At 39.5% G+C, this 19,228-nt stretch overlaps 2 protein-coding genes across 2 annotated transcripts in view; one reads left to right on the top strand and one right to left on the bottom strand.

Annotated features, from left to right (window-relative positions):
• Positions 1-19,228, bottom strand: part of LOC105490670 (SHC adaptor protein 4) — a 142,654-nt gene that overhangs the window by 50,817 nt on the left and 72,609 nt on the right. Inside the window, exons 3-4 of the mRNA XM_011756531.2 lie at positions 18,357-18,420; positions 11,372-11,491 (exon numbers count right to left, since the gene is read on the bottom strand). Of these exons, the coding sequence (XP_011754833.2) occupies positions 11,372-11,491; positions 18,357-18,420 (184 nt within the window). The remainder of the gene's footprint in view (positions 1-11,371; positions 11,492-18,356; positions 18,421-19,228) is intronic.
• LOC105490667 (EP300 interacting inhibitor of differentiation 1) lies at positions 5,231-6,952 on the top strand. The gene has a single exon (XM_011756516.2). It carries the CDS (start codon positions 5,309-5,311, stop codon positions 5,873-5,875), a length of 567 nt encoding a protein of 188 aa, XP_011754818.1. The 5' UTR covers positions 5,231-5,308; the 3' UTR covers positions 5,876-6,952.

Here is a 19,228-nt window from a genome sequence, read left to right as displayed (position 1 = left end):
TTTTCAGAATTGTGTGACAGAATCTACCAAAGCTGATTATATGAGATGACCAAGCAATTCTATTCCTAGATGTATATCCAACACAATTGTGTAAATATGTGCAACAAAAAATATTCTCAAAGAAGATAATAACTGCCCTGTTCATAAAGCCCTAAATTGGAAACAACCCCAATGATGACTATTGTAATATTCAAATGGTGGCATACTATATAGCAACAACGTTTGTTGAGCAAAAGAAGCCTAATACGAAGAATATATACTGCATGGCTTAATTTATATGAAGTTCAAAACTAGGCAAAATTATGGTATTTGAAATCAGAATAGTGGTTATTTCTGGAGCACAGGAAGAAGGGGCAAACAGTTTTCCGGGATGCTGGAGTTTCTTGATCAGAGTATTGGTTATACAACTGTTCATTCTGTGATAATTATTATGGACTTATTATCTGTGTACTCGTCTACATTTATATTTCAGTAAAAACAAAGTCAATATACAAAGATCAATGTCATTCCCATATATCAACAATAGTTGGCCAGGCACGGTGGCTCACGCCTGTAATCCCAGCACTTTGGGAGGCCAAGGTGGGCAGATCACGAGGTCAGGAGATCGAGACCATCCTGGCTAACATGGTGAAACCCCATCTCTACTAAAAATACAAAAAATTAGCCGGGCATGGTGGTGGGCACCTGTAGTCCCAGCTACTTGGGAGGCTGAAGCAGGAGAATGGCGTGAACCTGGGAGGTGGAGCTTGCAGTGAGCCGAGATCGTACCACAGCACTCCAGCCTGAGAAACAGTGAGACTGTCTCAAAAAACAAACAAACAAACAAAAGCCAATTAGACACTGTATTTGGGGGAGAAAGGTACACTTTGTAAGAGTACTTTAGTATAAAACTAATAAGAATCATGTAATGCTTTTTGGAAAACTTCATTGAAGAGTATAAATAAGACCTGAACAAATAGAAAGATATATATCACTTTCACGTATGAGAAGACGGTATGACAAAGGTGTCAATCCTACCCCAGATTAATTTATAAATTCCATGCAATCCCAATAAAAATGCTTCTAAAATTCACATGGAAGAATAAATGTGCAAGAGAGCTAAAGCAAATTTTAAAAGAACAAATGCATAAGAATTCCTTTATCAGATAAGAAATATTATAATATCATATTCAAGATGCCCCTAAATTCATATGAAAGAATAAATGAGCAAGAAGAGTTAGGGCAATTTTTTAAAGAACAAAGACAAAATATTCCTGATCAAACAGCAAGATATGAAAGTGTAGAAATTTCACAAGAATTCAAAGTCTAAAAATAGACTCATGTATTTAAGAACTTTTAGTCTATGATAAATGTGACACCAAGCAGCAGTCAGCCAGAAATTATGTGTCCATGGTGAGGAGAAATAGAGCAGAGGCTCCCAACTCCCCTGGCCACAGACCAGTACCAGTCTGTGGTCTGTTAGGAACCGGGCTGCACAGCAGGAGGTGGGCAGTGGGCGAGCGACAGAAGCTTCATGTGTATTTACTGCTGCTTCCTGTTGCTCACATTACTGTCTGAGTTCTGTCTCCTGTCAGATCAACGGTGACGAACGGTGACGTCAGATTCTCATAGGAGAATGAACCCTTTTGTGAACTACGCATATGAGGGATCTACGTTGCATGCTCCTTATGAGAATCTAATGCTTGATGATCTGAGGTAGAGCTGAGGTGGTGATGCTAGCGCTGGGGAGTGGCTGCAAATACAGATTAACAATAGCAGAGAGGTTTGACTGCACAGAGACCATAGTAAATCAATTGCTTGCAGACTCATATCAAAACCCTATCAGTAAGTAGCAAGTGACACTTAAGCTGCATCTGGTGGCAGGCTACATAGTGGCAAGTGAGTTGATGTACTTCAGTTTGTACAGCTGCAGCTGATGGCAGGCTTTAAGTCAGAATCTGACGATTTTAGTTTGTGCCTGGCCCGCCCATTATCTTATTTACCACTTCCAGCCATGTCTCTTTCCTGCACCGTGCACTTTCTCAGTCAGTTTTGGTAAGCCCATTAGCTAACCCTAGCCAAAATAAGTAAAAAACAAACTTCGCTGGAGAGCTTCTTTGAAAAGGGAGAAAGATCCACGATGAGACTGCAGAAGACTTTAAGGCTGCCAACAAAAACAAAGCTGCATTTAAAAGAAAATATCAAGAGTCCTACTTAAAATACCAGTTCATTACAACAGGTGATTCACATTCTCCAAGCTCACTTTGTATAATATGTAGCAAGTGGCTGTGTAACAAATCCATGAAGCCTTCTAAACTGCTTTGTCACATGGAGACCAAGCACCCTGCATTAATACTAAGCCTTTGGAGTTTTTCAAAAGAAAACAATGTGAACATAAAGAATAGAAGCAATTATTGAAGGCTACCACTTCATCAAATGTGTCTGCACTGAGCGCATCATTCTTAGTGGCTAACCACTTTGCTAAAGCTAAGAAGCCCTTTACTATTGGTGAAGAGTTGATCCTGCCTGCTACTAAGGACATTTGTCATGAACTTTTAGGAGAGGCTGCAGTTCAAAAGGTGGCATGGGTTCCTCTTTTGGCTAGCACCACAACTAGATGAATTGATTAAATATCAGAGGATAATGAGGTACAATTGTTAGAAAGGATTAATGAGTCACCGTGGTACACAATCCAGGTTGATGAGTCTACTGATGCTGACAACAAAGCAACAATGCTTTTTTGAGTATGATATATTTTTCAGGAGGATGTGAATGAGGATACATTATATGCACTTTTGTTGCCAACCAGCACCACAGCTGCAGAACTATTCAAGTCTTTGAATAATTACATATCAGGAAAATGGAATCAGTCATTTTGCATCGGTATATGCATGGGTGAAGCAGTTGCCATGACTGGATGGCATTTTGGTTTCACTAATCAGGTCAAAGAGGTCGCTTCTGAATGTGAGTCTATGCACCGTGTCATCCATACAGAAATGATGGCTAGTTGGAAAATGTCACCTGAAGTTAACAACATTTTGCAGTATGTGATTAAAATTATCAACCATATTATACATGCCCTTCACTCACATCTGTTTGCACAGCTCTATGAGGAGATGGACGCAGAGCACATAATGTCTTCTCTTATACACAGAAGTGAGATGGCTTTCTAAAGGTAGATCACCGGCCAGAGTTTTCGAGTTAAGAGAGCTGCTGCAGAGATTTCTTTTTAGAAAAACAGTCACCATTGGCAGCACATTTCAGTAACACAGAATGGGTCACAAAACTTGCTTACTTGTGTGACGTATTCAACCTGCTCAATGAACTCTATCTGTCACTTCAGGGAAGAACAACAACTGTGTTCAAGTTGGCAGATAAAGTGGCTGCTTTCAAAGCTAAACTGGAATCATGGGGGTGACAAATGAACACTGGGATTTCTGACATTTCAAACATTAGCAGAGATTTTGAAAGAGACTGAGCCAGGGTCTTCTTTCTCCCAGCTGGTGCATGATCACCTATCTCAGCTTTCCAGAGATTTTGAGCATTACTTCCCGTATTAGTCAGGGTTCTCCAGAAGGACAGAACTAATGGAATATATATATACATATATACATATACACACACATATATATACACATATATATATGTAAAGGGGAGTTCATTAAGTATTGACTCACACTATCACAAGGTCCCACAATAGGCCATCTGCAGGCTAAGGAGCGAGGAGAGCCAGTCCAAGTTCTAAAACTGAAGAACCTGGAGTCCGATGTTCGAGGGCAGGAAGCATCCAGCACAGGAGAAAGATTTGGGCTGGGAGGCTAGGCCAGTCTCTTTTCACATTTTTCTGCCTGCTTATATTCTAGCCACGCCAGCAGCTGATTAGATTGTGCCCACCCAGATTAAGGATGGGTCTGCCTTTCCCAGTCCACTGACTCAAATGTTAATCTCCTTTGGCAACACCCTCATACACACACCAAGGATAAATAATTGTATCCTTCAATCCAATCAAGTTGACACTCAGTATTAACCATCACACTTCCCATCCACAAAAGACAGAATGGATCTGTGACCCATTTGTGAATAAGCCAGGTGAATCCACTTTGTCCATGCTAGAAGAGGATCAACTGCTTGATATTGCAAATGGCGGTGGCCTTAAAAGTATGTTTGAGACAACTTCAAATCTCCATACGTTCTCGATTAAAGTCAAGGCAGAATATCCTGAGATTGCCACAAAAGTACTGAAAAGTCTCCTTTCATTTTCAACATCCTATCTTTGTGAGGCAGGATTTTCCACAGTAACAGCAACCAAAATGAGATTACAGAATCCACTGGACATAAGGAACACACCTTGGGTGTCACTGTGTCTCATCACCGTCTAGTTGCAGGACCGTCTAGTTGCAGGAAAACAAGCTCAGGGCTCCCACTGATTCTACATTATGGTGAGTTGTATAATTCTACGTAACTACAATGTTATAATAATAGAAATAAAGTGCAGAATAAATGAAACGTGCTTGAATCCTTAAGTATACACAGTCATATAATTCATAGAAGTATATACAACTTAAAAGCAGAGGCTTTTAAGTTGAAGACAGGTAAAACATGTTTTTAAAAAACACACAAAATAGTATTTTGCTATGAATACATAAAGATACATGTAAATGCAAATAAAAAGAATTTAAAGAGTACACGCCGCGTTGGTAATAGTGGAAAAATACCTACCCGGAGAAAAGAAATGGGACGAAGTATTTCTTCGCTATAACTAAAAAAAAAAAAAAAAAAAAAAAAAAAAAAAAAAAAAAAAAGGACAATATATATGTCGTTTGTGAATTTAACTTTTTAAATGACAACACTAAAAGGACAGAATGGATTAGTTCTTAATATGCTGATCTGTGGTTATGGATGTTGTCTGGTTTGGAAACGTGGATTTAGAAGTCATCAGCACATAGATAAATTGCCCTGGGGAGGAGGAAGAAGGGAGGGGAGGCACATTAATGTTAGGAGGGCCATGTAAAGTTATTTTCCAGTTTGCTGCATCACAAGCAACAGTAGGGTTAAGTAACACAGAAACTGTTACGCTCTTGCCTACAGGGTACCTAGATACCAAGTTCGAATCGACGGAAACTTAGCTCAAAAAGCGACGCCCACATCCCGGGAAAAACATTGAGCTACTCCAACCACAGTGGCGCGCCAAGCAGGAGGCGGTACCTGAGGACCACGCCTGCGCGCGGGGTTACGCAAGCGCGCAGCTTTTGCGCACGCGCACAAACGCACGGCCGCGCAGCATCTATCTTGCTGGAAGCTTTTTCCGAGAGGTTGAGCGGTTTGCATAATGTCGGAAATGGCCGAGTTGTCCGAGCTGTATGAAGAGAGCAGTGACCTGCAAATGGATGTGATGCCTGGCGAGGGTGACCTACCGCAGATGGAGGTAGGCAGCGGGAGCCGGGAGCTATCCCTGCGTCCCTCCCGCAACGGGGCCCCGCCACAGCTCGAGGAGGAAGGCCCAATGGAGGAGGAGGAGGCCCAGCCAATGGCGGCGCCAGAGGGGAAACGGAGCCTTGCTAACGGGCCCAACGCTGGGGAGCAGCCAGGCCAGGTGGCGGGCGCAGACTTCGAGAGCGAGGACGAGGGCGAGGAATTTGATGACTGGGAGGACGACTACGACTATCCCGAAGAGGAGCAGCTTAGTGGTGCCGGCTACAGAGTATCGGCTGCTCTTGAAGAAGCCGACAAGATGTTTCTGAGAACAAGAGAAGCAGCCCTGGATGGCGGGTTTCAGATGCAATATGAGAAGACCCCGTTTGATCAGTTAGCTTTTATCGAAGAGCTTTTTTCACTGATGGTTGTCAATCGTCTGACCGAAGAACTCGGCTGTGATGAGATTATTGATAGAGAGTAGTTACATGCTGTTAAAAGAGGAGGAAACTACTTGAGGAGGGACCCAACTTTCCGCTATCTTTTGGGTTCATTCCAAATAGTTTTGTGCCATTGAAAAACTTGACCTTCAAAAAAATTTGTTTTTCAGAATAGAAGACAATAGGACAGTGACTGCACAGTTGTGAAAAAGGAGAATCATTAAAGAAAAAGGAAAAAAGATTTTAAGACCGTTGAAATCTGTTATCAAGAATGTGCTAAAACACCTATGGCTTTGACTTTGTTATTGATCCAGATTATTTTCCTTGCATTGGGGAAAATATCTTTCATATTTGTTTGCTGTAAAGATGGTTTTGCAAGAATAAGTCATGACCAAGACAAACTGCCAATACAAGAGCCCACTGATATTAATTATATAATGAGAAAAAATGTATCCAACTAGGACACATATCTTTTGAGTTATTTGGACTGAAAGTTTAAGAAAACTTGGGAAATTCTATTTTGTGATCTAGTCAAGCCGTAGTTATCAAAGGCTAAATTTTCAGTGTAAGACAAATGAAGTATTCTTCATTATTCCAAAAGGATGAGTAAACTCAAAGATGTATCACGTGTGCTCTGTATCTTAAGATGTGTTTCCAAGAGCGTCTGAAATTTTGTTTGTACATGTATCTTGATCATTTATAAAGCCACTGTGATATATAAATCAAGAAAATTCATTGTCATAACCATTTTTAAAAGTCAAAAATTAAGACATCTTTAATTAAAAACTTTCAAATCTAGACACTAAATGTGTGTGAATGTACAAAGAAACCATTGCTCACGCTGTTATATACTAGAGAAATTTTGTTTTGCTTGCTGTTTTGACAGGTGAAATACTTTAGTTGAACTTCATATTGTAAGAACTGTTAATAAAAAGTTGTCAAGTAAAAAGCCCTATATCTAAAAAGACTTTATGAACAGTTATTCTATCAACTTTTAAAGGTTTTAAACCTACCCAGAAATTACCTTGGTATCTGAAGTTTCCCTCTGTCTCCTCCTCTAATTAAGCTTGTTATTTGTTATGCACCAGCATTGGAGATAATAAAATTTCTTGTTCTGTGTATTTTGTTTGGCTAATAATATTGTATACATACTTTATACTAGTTTTTATTGTATGTGTTAACCAGTATTAAGGGAAAATAATCCAGCTTCAGCTATCTAATTCACAAATTAATTTCTGGAAATTAAACTTTGTAAATTAAGTTTTTGCCCTACAAGAATTTGCTGGTCTAGGAAAACCTGTCCTATCAATGAGTATGTTGCCATGGTTACCTTACTAAGATGCTGAGGTTCTAGGAGAGTAATGATTACATCAGAAGGCTATGTTCAGCAAAATGAGTATATCAGCAGGTTTTATCATGATCAGTAAAAAGGTTCCAGATGCTTCTGCTCCATTATAGCAGTAAAGAACAAATACCCAATGCAACAGAGCATTATTTATTTTATGGTCATCCTGCCTTTTGGGGAGAGAGATCTGTAAAAGATAGGACTGTGACAAGGATGATCAGAATTGTTCAGACACTAGCTGGGTTGGGAGGGAGAGATGGTGGAAGTAAAGTGTTGGTGCTTAGACTTCTTAATCCTACCACTTCCACTGCTATCTCAATTAGCCTGTAGCTACGGTCAGATGAGTGTGGATAGATAATTAATTGCATGTGTGATGTAAATTAGTTTGGATGGGGGTATGCTAGTGCACAATAAACTGGCTGGTTGTATTTACCTCCAGATGTTTATCTTTACTAGGAAAGATAAACTCTTGGGGAAAAAAAATCTGACGTCCACAAACTAGAAGGCTGTGATTCTGTTTCTCTCTGGGACTAAGTAGGGCACAAGAGTTGGGGGTGGGAAACACTCCCTGTTACATCTGAAGGCCCATCTTGGGGAGAAAAACTTGGGCTCTGCAATTGGCTCGGTTGTTTTTCAGTCTTAAAAATAGGCAGTAAGCAGAGAGACAATGAAAATTGTAAATACTTATTTGTATTTATTGAGGATAGAAAATTAACATTTTAACACCCCTTTTAGGGGTGTAAAATCATTTGTATTTCCTTTACATGCAGTTACCACAGACAAACCAGACTACTTGGTTAAAATTTGGGTTCTACTATTTGTTAGCTCAGTAACTGGGAAATTAATCTCTCGGGCTCGGGTCCTGAACTGAAAATAGGGACAATTGGATGTACCTTACAAATTGTGAGGACTAAATGAAGATGTGTGTGAGAGTGTGTGTGTGTGTGTTTGTGTGTGTGTGTGTGTGTGTATCTTCATTTAAGAGAACTAGAGAAAGGAGTTCTGAGGAAATTCTAACTGATTTTGCAAGATAGGGGATTTAAAGAAGCTTTTGAGTACACAGTGTGATTACGGAGAGTTTTGCAAATTTATCCATATGTATTACAAATGTTCGCTTAGATCAGATATCCCATGTTGGCTATCTTCAGGCCACAGATCTTTTGTTTGGTTCATGCTTATAATTTTAAGAGACCAACATCTCAGTACAGAGATAGCAGCTAAAAATCTAGATTCTTACCTTTTTATTATTATTTTTTTAAAGTAAAAGATCTGGGAGCCTTTGACCTATAGACCTATGTAGGCAAAAACCAAACAGACAAAAAAGCAAACAAACAAACAAAAACATCTGATTCACCTTTAGACAAGGAAGGTGTTCTGTTTGCCAAGTGTCAGTGTTATCTCCCCAACATAGAGGCCAGGTAGCACTTGATATTTATCATTGGGCTTGCACCATTGTTTTTTCTTGTGCTTGCACAGCTTGCGTTACCTACTTGGCCTCTAAATATCTCAAGTTGCCTCTCCTTGTAGAGACTAAAGGATGTCTCAGTTTTTGCCTGTTTTACCTTAACTCTATTACCCTTCTGAATTCAGTATCTCTTAGAGTTGTAGAAATCAGTAAAGAATTAGTGGGAGTGTGAGCTACTGAGACTCTGACGTTTTTGCTTGAGGCCCTAAAATACTATATTAAAGTATGTCAATAAAGTCTGTCGCTTGAATTTTGAAACAAGGAAATACCTATAACTTACCCTTGCAAAAGTGTATTTTCCCATCTTGAAATATGGTAATATTTAAAAATTGCAAGCATTACATGTTTAATATTTTCTGCCTCTGGAGGTTTGTAAAATATTTTCTGGGAACGAATGGTTATATTCTTGATGTTCTCAGTGACCAAAGATAAATGTGAACTATCTGTTCCATAAATGCTATCATCTATGAATATATCCATAAACTTGAACCTTTGTTTTTAGTCCAAAGTATATCTTAGAAATTAAGTGGGGATGGGGAAAGCATTAATATTTCTTTGTATTTATTTTAGAACTTCCAGTGGTAGCGTTAAGGATTTAATTAATCCTTTTCTTGTGCTGTATCCACAAGGTCTCTAATCTTCGCTGTGTTCATTTCTTAAACATTTTAGTTGCCTTTCTCACAAGACATAAAGCTTCTTGAGTTGAGGCCTCTACAGTGGCACATCTCTCCCACCTTCCAGCCATTTCCCCTAGGCCTGCAGAAAAGCTCAAAATAGTTATTAAAAATCAGCCCTCAGGTCTGAGATAAATGAGATCTTAACTTTGGTCCCCACTCCAGCAGTGGGCTGAATACAACCCCGTTCCATGGCACCAGTGCAGAAAAGATGTGGATTACTTTAAAAGGCACATCATATTACTACAGTTACTGGTAATGAAAATCACCCGTTATCCTCACCTCTGTTTTGCCTGAAAGGTTATGGATGGGTAGTAATACTTTGCCCTAAAGAAGGGTACTGAAGGGGAAAGAGAGACTGAGAATAAACTCTGCCCCACCACATACACCACAATCCCATTCTTCATAAATTCCTCATTCATTTCAGGAACCCCACAGAAAGGGTCATCTTAAAAAATGATCATTAGATTCTACCCAAAAGGCTGTCATTATGATGGCTTCAGCTTTGCCCACTCTTCCTCCCTTACAAAACTCCGAGATAATCTGAGGGCTCCTCTACTTAGTGAGATTTCATAACTAAAAGCATTGAACTTTCGTAGTACCATCCGTGTGAATGAAAACTAAAAATAAATTTTGCATCTACATATGTACTGAAGTCGAAATGTCAGAATGACTGAATGAATGTTTTACCACTCATATGTGTCATGTCTTCCAAGCACAGCCCAAAATGTTATGCTCTCACCACTCTTGGAAGATCAATCAGGACCCAACTAGACAAGAATTTACTTGTAACTGTTTCATGTTAGCACTTTTCCTCTAAGGTGTTGTATACTACTGCTTAAACAGTGTATTTTATTCTGTTTTTTAATTTAGAAAATAAAATAGCCCTCAAAACCTGTACTTATATGTTACTGATAATTTTATAATCTTATAATATGTTCTTCCTATTAAGTACTGAGTATATGAAAAGGTCTCTGAGAATATTTGAGTAAATAATAATAATAGGTATTATGTGACTGGCACATGCTATATAATTTACATCTATTATCTCATTGAATCCTCTAAACAGACCTATGAGACACTTAAAATCCATCCTCTCAGAAACCTTATAAATAAGTACCATAATCCTCATTTCACTGATGAAGAAAACTGAAGCCCAGAGTAGTAGAGTCACTTGCTAGTAAGTGGTAAAGCCAGCATTTCAACCCATATGTAACCTCAGAGCTTTTAGCATGTTATTATTATTAAGTACACATTAAACCTTGATCAACAGCACTCCACACAATAAAACCTTAACTGTAAAGAAACTTGGATCACAACATATTAGACAAAGAGGAAAATCAGATCTGAACACACATACATAACCTGATAGAAGGAATTTAGTTTAAAAAATTAAAAGCAAGCCAAACAAAATGTCCTTGTTAAGGTACATATTTAGCCCAATGCCTACGTAAATTCTACATTTGCTTCAGCAATGCTGTTCTTTGAGAAATGAGGTTCACAATGAAAACTTAGGCACACCACAGTATCATAAATTATTAAGGAAGAAAGCATTCTCTTTTATACAATACCATTTTAGAAAGCTTCTCAACCACAAGAATTGGAAGAAAATATTTTCTGCTTAAATTTCAGTTTGCTAGAACACTAACCCTAACATCACCTTTCCCGTTTGTCCCTCATCTGCACCCTGGCCCAACACACAGTCTGTCAGTTGTGATAATGGAATTGCTATCCATTTGGGGAGGGTTGGTGGAGACATCAATGATCAATTTAAGGATATGAGTTGCTAAATGATATTTTCTATGTTCTTTGCACCTTAGTTCTTCATTCAAAGCCAATTAGGTAGGGGCACGTATGTAGGTGGTTACATGCCCCAGTGATGGGTTGGTAATGCTGTTGTTCTAATGATTGTTATGCATAAATCTTCAGCAGATTTTTCCCTTGTGCTGTCTTAAGTTGTAGGCATACTCTGTCTAAAGCTTTATTCTTTTCATTATCCCCAGGCTTCTGTGGAAAAATAGATACGTTAAACTATAAATGACATTTGTGATCTTACCTGTTGGTTGTCAAGATTCATCAGTGTGAGACTGCATGTTGAGATGGTCAGTTTTATATTCATTCCTGAAAACTGAAGATTACTTTTGCCAAGAACTGTTGATAGGAACTTAACTGGAGGCTTTAAAAATTAAAGAAGAAAAACAAAACACTGTCAGGAATTTTGTCACAGAATGAATGTTAATGTTTTTTAAATGTTAAAAATGAGTCAAAGTCCAAACTCTTCCTTTCTATTTTACCTTATATAAATCAAATGAAAGGGAATGATTTTTATTAAATAAACTTTTTTTTTAAAATCAGAATGCAGCAAATTCTTTATTAAGTAGTGAAATTTAGGGCCTCAGAACTTTCTCCTAGTTTCTCTCCTCCCCAGGTGCTGGGAGTGGACTCCTGCTTGAATGTAAACAAATTCCTGTGAGAGTTTAGACCAGCTGAACTCTTGCGTCCTTTTCAATACGGCAAATCTAAAAGAAGAAAAATTTGACAATCCACTGAATCTAACGCCACAGAAGGCATTGATGAATTCTCCAATTACACAACTGCTTCCTTCTCTGAAGCCATCCCTGTTCCTCCCTCATCTTTCCCTTGCCAGAGTTAAAAAGTCCTCTCTACTAGTCTAATTGTTACCTTCAGATAATCATGATGCCTGAAATTCTAACATTGGGCATTCTTTTAGGTTAAATCGTTGTTTTCAGAAGGTCCTAATTGTTAAAATGAACAAATATTACTAGGAAGGCGTTAGCCCCTTCCACATTAACTCATTAATAAAGATGATTTACCAGAAATTACTAATAGAGATTTAGAAGAAGATCCTGAGGAAAGGGATATGTTTTTTTGTTTGTTTTGTTTTTGTTTGTTTGTTTGTTTTTTGAGACGGATTCTCGTTCCGTCGCCCAGGCTGGAGTGCAGTGGCGCGATCTGGAAAGGGACATGTTTTGATAGAAGTCAAAATTCTGGACCAGGCATTTCTCAAGAAGAGGAGGTGTGGGGGTTTGGTGAAGAATCATGAGAGTAGGGGGTACCCAGGAATTATAAAGAAAAGCACTGGGGTCATATGTCCACAAAGGCATACCAACAGGGGGGCGAGAGGGTGGGCTGGTAGATTTCCTCAGGCAGAAATGCCACTTACCAACTGATGACCTTGGACAAATAACCTTTCTAAGCCTCAATTTCCTTTTATATAAAGTGGGGGGAAAACAGTAGCCACATCATAAGGGCTGTTGTGAAGATTAATAACTGGAGAACATTTAGCACAGTATTTGGCTAGGTACATGAGAGCTATTATTATTATTATTATTATTACTTATTTTTGCCCTTCCCAACATTAAAAATTCTAAGAAATAATTTGAGAGATTTAAATGCTTTGATGGATGCTTGGATTAAGTCCTGAAATCCTCTGCTGGAAAGTGGACCAGCTGATGGAAATCAGTGATTCCTCAGCATATGAATCAATACTTTGAGGCAATCAGTGAAAACACAATTTGTTTCTGTCCTAGTTTTGCTCTCATTTGATTCATTCTGGAGCCATACCAAACTGTTAAACACATACTGTTGAAATTTTTTCTTTTTTTTTTTTGAGACGGAGTCTCGCTCTGTCGCCAAGGCTGGAGTACAGTGGCCGAATCTCAGCTCACTGCAAACTCCGCCTCCCGGGTTTACGCCATTCTCCTGCCTCAGCCTCCTGAGTAGCTGGGACTACAGGCGCCTGCCGCCTCTCCCGGCTATTTTTTTTTTTCGTATTTTTTAGTAGAGACGGGGTTTCACCGTGTCAGCCAGGATGGTCTCAATCTCCTGACCTTGTGATCGGCCCGTCTCGGCCTCCCAAAGTGCTGGGATTACAGGCTTGAGCCACCGCGCCCGGCCACACTGTTGAAATTTAATGTACAGTTTTATTTTTAATTCCAAGCTCATTCTAAAATGTAGTGCAAACAATGTGAGGAAGGAGCCCTAAACCTCACAGCTATTACCACATCATAAAGCTGACTCTTGGTCTACTTTCTTTGCTTCTTACACGGCTCTGGGCAAAGCGAGCCTCACAATTCAGGGATTTTGTGTTCCCCGCAGCGATTTTATTAACAGCAAGTTGTTCATTTGCTTCTCTAGAGTTTCTTTTCCATGCTAGTTTAAAAAGTATTATAAAGAGGCCGGTGCGGTGGCTCACGCCTGTAATCCCAGCACTTTGGGAGGCCGAGGTGAGCAGTTCACGAAGTCAGGAGTTGGAGACCAGCCTGACCAACATGGCGAAACCTGTCTCTACTAAAAACACAAAAATAAGCCAGGTGTGGTGGCGTGTGCCTGTAATCCCAGCTACTCAGGAGGCTGAGGTAGGAGAATCACTTGAACCTGGGAGGCGGAGGTCACAGTGAGCCGAGATCATGCCACTGCACTCCAGCCTGGGCAATAGAGCAAGACTCTGTTGCTCAAAAAAAATAAAATAAAAAATAAAAAAAATATATATATATATATATATATGAAATGCAAATTAAATTATAACACTATCTCATAGTTGAAAAGCATTTTGTTATCTGTAAAGAACTTTTGTATAAGTCATCTTAATTTTGTTCTCACCATAACCTTAATCTCGTGGGATATGCCCAAAATGTATTTATTATATAGGAGACAAAGTCTTTCATGCCATTATTAGAAATGTCCTAACAGTTAAAAGACCCATGGAAGAGAAAGGAGTGGAAAGCACACAGGATGGGCAGTGAGGCAACTGGAATTCAAGTCCCAGGTGTGATCCTAACTTGTCAAGGGACCTTAGACAACTCTGGAACCCCCTCAATGTCTTTGTTTACAAAACAGGAGTAATACTATCACTTCCATTCTTCCACCTCTAGCCATGGGAGGTCTTAGGAGAATCAAATTTAGTATTAATAATAAAGTATATGGAAATGCACAGTATACGGCAAAGTGCTAACAAACTGTAGTGATTATAATTACTACTTTCAAAATGAATTTTGGCAATTTTGCTACAGGATTTCTTCTTCAAGAAAGAGATAGGGGAGAAACTGTAGACCCTGGCCTTGGGAGAGGTCATTATGAGAATGAGAGGAGAAAGGAACAGAAAGGGGAGGCTAAGGATGGGATACTGACCAACTTTTACAAAAGAGTGGAGGCAGACCTGGCAGAAGTGCTTATCCATATTTTACAAAGAGAAAAGCATTAAGATAGGGAAACATTAATTGACTGTATCTGGGTCAATTTATTGGTACTGACATAGCAGCCTAGCTCTTCTTACTCCATATGGCATAGTCTCTCAGGAATCCCCAGTTCTTTCAGTTATTCATTAACTTTTAGACTTCAAAACTCATAGGAGATCACATAAATAGATAAATCATTTATCCATTAGCACTCCAAACTGCTAATGATGCAGTATCTAACAGACCTAAGGAATCAAACAAAGATCTGACTATATTCAACTGGCCCTACATCGTTTTTTGGCTCTCTCCCTGCAGGGCAGATGCTTGGCAAAAGGGCAGATAACATCGTGATTAAGTGTGTAGATGCTGGACCAGACTACCTGGGCTTGACCTAGCTCCTCCACACACTGACTGGGTCACTGAGCAAGTTACTTAACCTCTTGGGGCCTCAGTTTCCTCATCTGTAAAATGGGGACAAACAATAACACTTGTGGCTAGGTTTTTTGTGATGATTAACAAAGTATAAAAACCACAGCATTCCAAAACTTATGGGATGCAGTGAAAACAGTGAGTGCTAGGAGGAAAAATCATAGATATAAACACTTTTATTAAAAAAGCAGAAAGATCTCAAGTCAAAAACCTAACATTGTAACTTAAGGAACTAGAAAAAAACAAAACCCAAAGCTAGCGGAAACAAGGAAATCATAAAGATTAGAACAGAGATAAAATAGAGAATAGAAAAAAAGAGAAAATTAATTAAACCAAAAGTTGGTTCTTCCAAAAGATCGGCAAAACTGGCAAACCTTTAACTAGATGAATTAAGGCAAAAAAGAGAAAAGACTCAAATTACTAAAATCAGAAATGAAAGTGAAGACTTTACTACCAATTCTACAGAAATAAAAAGGATTATAAGAGACTACTGTGAACAATTGTATGCCAACAAGTTGGAGAACCTAGATACAATGGACAAATTGCTAGAATACCTATCAAGACGAAATCATAAAGAAACTGAAAATGTGAATAGGCTTGGTGAGAATATGGAGAAATTAGAACCCTTGTGCATTATTGGTGGGAGTGTAAAATGGTACAGCTGCTGTAGAAAACAGTATGGTAGTTCCTCAAACAATGAAAAAATAGAATAACCACATGATCCAGCAATTCTACTTCTGGGTATATACCCAATATAATTGAAAGGAAGGTCTCTAAAAGATTTTGTAACTCACGTTCATAGCAGCACTATTCATAATAGCTAAACTGTGGAAGCAACCTAGTGTCCATCTACGGAAGAATGGATAAGCAAAATGTGGTCTATACATACAACGCAAAATTATTCAGCTATAAAAAGGAAGTAAATTCCGACATCTGCTATGACATGGATGAACCTTGAGGACATTATGCTAAGTGAATTAAGCCAGTCATAAAAGGACCAATACTGTATGATTCCACTCATATATAGTATCTAGAGTACTCAAAATCATACAGACAGAAAGTAGAATTGTGATTGCCAGGGTCTGGGGAGATAGGGGACTGGGGAGTTATGGTTTAATGTGTAGAGTTTCAGTTTTGCAAGATGAAAAGAGTTCTAAAGATGGATGATGGTGATGGCTGCACAAAAATATGAATGTACTTAATATCACTGAACTGTACACTTAAAAAGGGTTAAGATGAGGCTGGGAGTGGTGGCTCATGCCTATAATTCCAGCACTTTGGGAGGCTGAGGTGGGTAGATCACTTGAGGCCAGAGAGTTAGAGACCAGCCTGGCCAACATGGCAAAACCTCATCTCTACTAAAAATACAAAAATCAGCCAGGCATGGTGGCACATGATTGCAATCCCAGCTACTCGGGAGGCTGAGGCATTGAGAATTGTTTGAACCCCTGGGAGGCGGAGGTTGCAGTGAGCCGCTGGACTCCAGCCTGGGTGACAGAGTGAAACCGTCTCAAAAAAAAAAAAAAAAAAGGTTAAGATGGTAAAGTTTATGTTATGGATATTTTACCACAATAAAGTGGAGAGAAAAGAAAAGAAAAGAAAAAGGGGTAAAGTGCTGGAAAGAGTCCCTGGCACATATTAAGTACTCAATACATGCTAGCTATTGGAGGAAACCAGCTGCTTTTCTGTTTTTCTCTGCAAGTGTACTTTCCGGATAGATGATAGCCAGGTTTGCTTTGTTTTATTTTGGGATGGGGAATCCCTGCTCCTTAGATGAGAAAATCTTGCCTGTTAGTTGGAATCATCCAGTTGAAGCATTCTAATCAGAAATTATGAGAAGCAGGAAGAGGTTAGAGATTACTCTGGAACCATGGGTTCTGTGAAAGAAACTAGTCATAGGGAGTCCTTAATAGAATTTAAGAGCCATTTGTCAGAATGTTTCATACCATGTGGGTTCTCTGAGTCACTCTGGGTGACACTGGTTCAGCCCTATGTAATATAATGAAGAATGATAACCGAAAACAGGGCAGAATGGTATAGAAATAGAACCCTAAGCTGGGAATCTGAAGACTTGGCTTCTACAGCTGGCTCTGACCTTAATCACCCTAGTGACTCAGACAAATACCATCTCTTGTCTCAGATTCAGTTTAGTAGCTGGCAAAATGAAAATGTTAGACCAGAAGATCTCTTTAAAAACCCTTCTCGGCCAGGTGTGGTGGCTCACGCCTATAGTCCCAGCACTTTGGGAGGCTGAGGTGGGCAGATCATGAGGTCAGGAGATTGAGACCATCCTGGCTAACACGGTGAAACCCTGTCTCTACTAAAAATACAGAAAAATTAGCCAGGCTTGGTGGCAGGCGCCTGTAGTCTCAGCTACTCAGGAGGCTGAGGCAGGAGAATGGCGTGAACCTGGGAGGCGGAGCTTGCAGTGAGCCAAGATTGCGCCACTACACTCCAGCCTGGGCGACAGAGCGAGACTCCGTCTCAAAAACAAAAAACAAAAAAACAAAAAGCCAAACAAAACAAAAAAAACCCTACACTTAAACAGTCTGCAATTCTATATGATTTATATAGTTATCTTAAGAGCTTTTGTATCGGCCCTTTGGACTTTTCAAACCAACAAAATATTCTAGGGCTCACAGCTTAATAGCAATAATACTAGCTACCATTAACACAGAAAGTGTAATAGATGCCAGACGCCGTGGTAGGTAGTATGTAGACATCACTTCATTTATTTCTTACATAACCCTATAAAGTAAGTGCTATTTTCTCCCATTTTACAGATGAGTAAACCAAGGATCCAAGAGGTTAAGTGACTTGTCCAAGAGTACACCGTTTGTAGGTGGCTGAGGCAGGACTTCAATCCGAGTCTGTCTAACATCAAAACTTTTGCTTTCTTTCCACAGGGAAAGCTACTCTACCCATGCGTTATTAGCTCACCTTTACCGCTATCCATATTTATACTAGAAAACAGGCCAGGAAGCCTAAAAGGTCTAAAATGTTGTAATGCAGAATACATACATTATAAAATGTGGAAACTGGAAGGCACTAAACTGGTCATTTAGTTCAACTCCCTAACTCCACACTCCACAGGAAATAAGAACAGAGTCTCAGCAAGATGAGATTCCATGCTCCCTGGTCAGTAAGAGCCAAGTCCGGCACCCTACATTTCTGACATAAAGCCCAGGGGCTTTCTCCCCTCTGCAGCTGGAGGCATCGCCACGTCAGACAGCCTCGGGCAACTCGGAAAGATTTGAGGGAGAAGAGTAGCTTTGAGTGCAGCTCTGATATCATGCCACCTAATAAAGGCCAGGCTGGACTTTGGGTCATATGGTGGGATGAACTAACAGCGATTTTCATACTCTCTTTGCCATCATGAGGGACACAAAGCAAGAAAACCACCGCAACATTTACCTTTCGCTTTTTAATGGCTCCATTTGCCCCGGGGACAGCTTCACACAGGCGACTTATTGCTTCCCTAAAGAACAGAAACCATACAAATAAAGACTTAGCATACTACCTCCACACAGTAAGTGTTTAAGAAATGTTAGAAATTATCACGACCAAAAAGTACACATACATAATAGTGAGTCCAACACACATGATATTCTCCCAGCCCCACAGGAGGAAATGCTGTACTTACTCCTTCTGCAGGAAAACCTAGCAGCACCCTAACAGTGAACAATCGCTTCACAACAAGGAGCTCCACTGTTCGCTTTTTTCATCTCTGTTTTTCCTTGGATTTTCAGATTTTGGTTTTTGTGTTGTTGATTTTTAACCAAAAAGGAGGGGCAGGGCATTGTCATCTGGAAATACTTTGCAGTGTTACCTCTAGCAAAATCATCTCTGTAATGTTATGAATAAAAAGCTTCATAGTATCTCAGAACTAAAGACAATTAAATACAAAAATAACCTGACACTAGAGGAAATTTAAAAGGATCGGGAGAATGTTGAACTTCAAGGTGGTCTCAGATGGAGTTTTATTGACTAGGTTGCTGCTACAAGCCATTGAGCTTTCATGTAATTTCACAGAAGAAAAGAAATCAATATCAAATTTCCTCCTTTGCTTACTTTTCTGCCCTTCCTATATATTGCGCTTCCTGAGAGAAAGGCACCGCTAAAATAAGTAGTTGCTCCTTAATGGAAGTGGTGAAGGAACTGGCGCCCTCCTTTCCAGAAATGCAGTTAAAACTAAAAGCTTTTGTCTCTGGGACTCTGAGCATTCATAACTGCCCAAGCTTTCACTCTGTGTAATCTGAACCTTAGCCTTGTGGCTTTGAACACAT

This window comes from Macaca nemestrina, chromosome 7 (assembly GCF_043159975.1).
Source record: "Macaca nemestrina isolate mMacNem1 chromosome 7, mMacNem.hap1, whole genome shotgun sequence".
Lineage (NCBI taxonomy): Eukaryota > Metazoa > Chordata > Mammalia > Primates > Cercopithecidae > Macaca > Macaca nemestrina.
The sequence above is the reverse complement of the archived record's forward strand: the minus strand, read 5'-3'. Positions and strand labels throughout refer to the sequence as shown.

Coding starts and splice junctions, on each gene's coding strand:
- LOC105490667 (XM_011756516.2), top strand. CDS start 5,309: ATGTCGGAAATGGCCGAGTTGTCCGAGCTGTATGAAGAGAGCAGTGAC.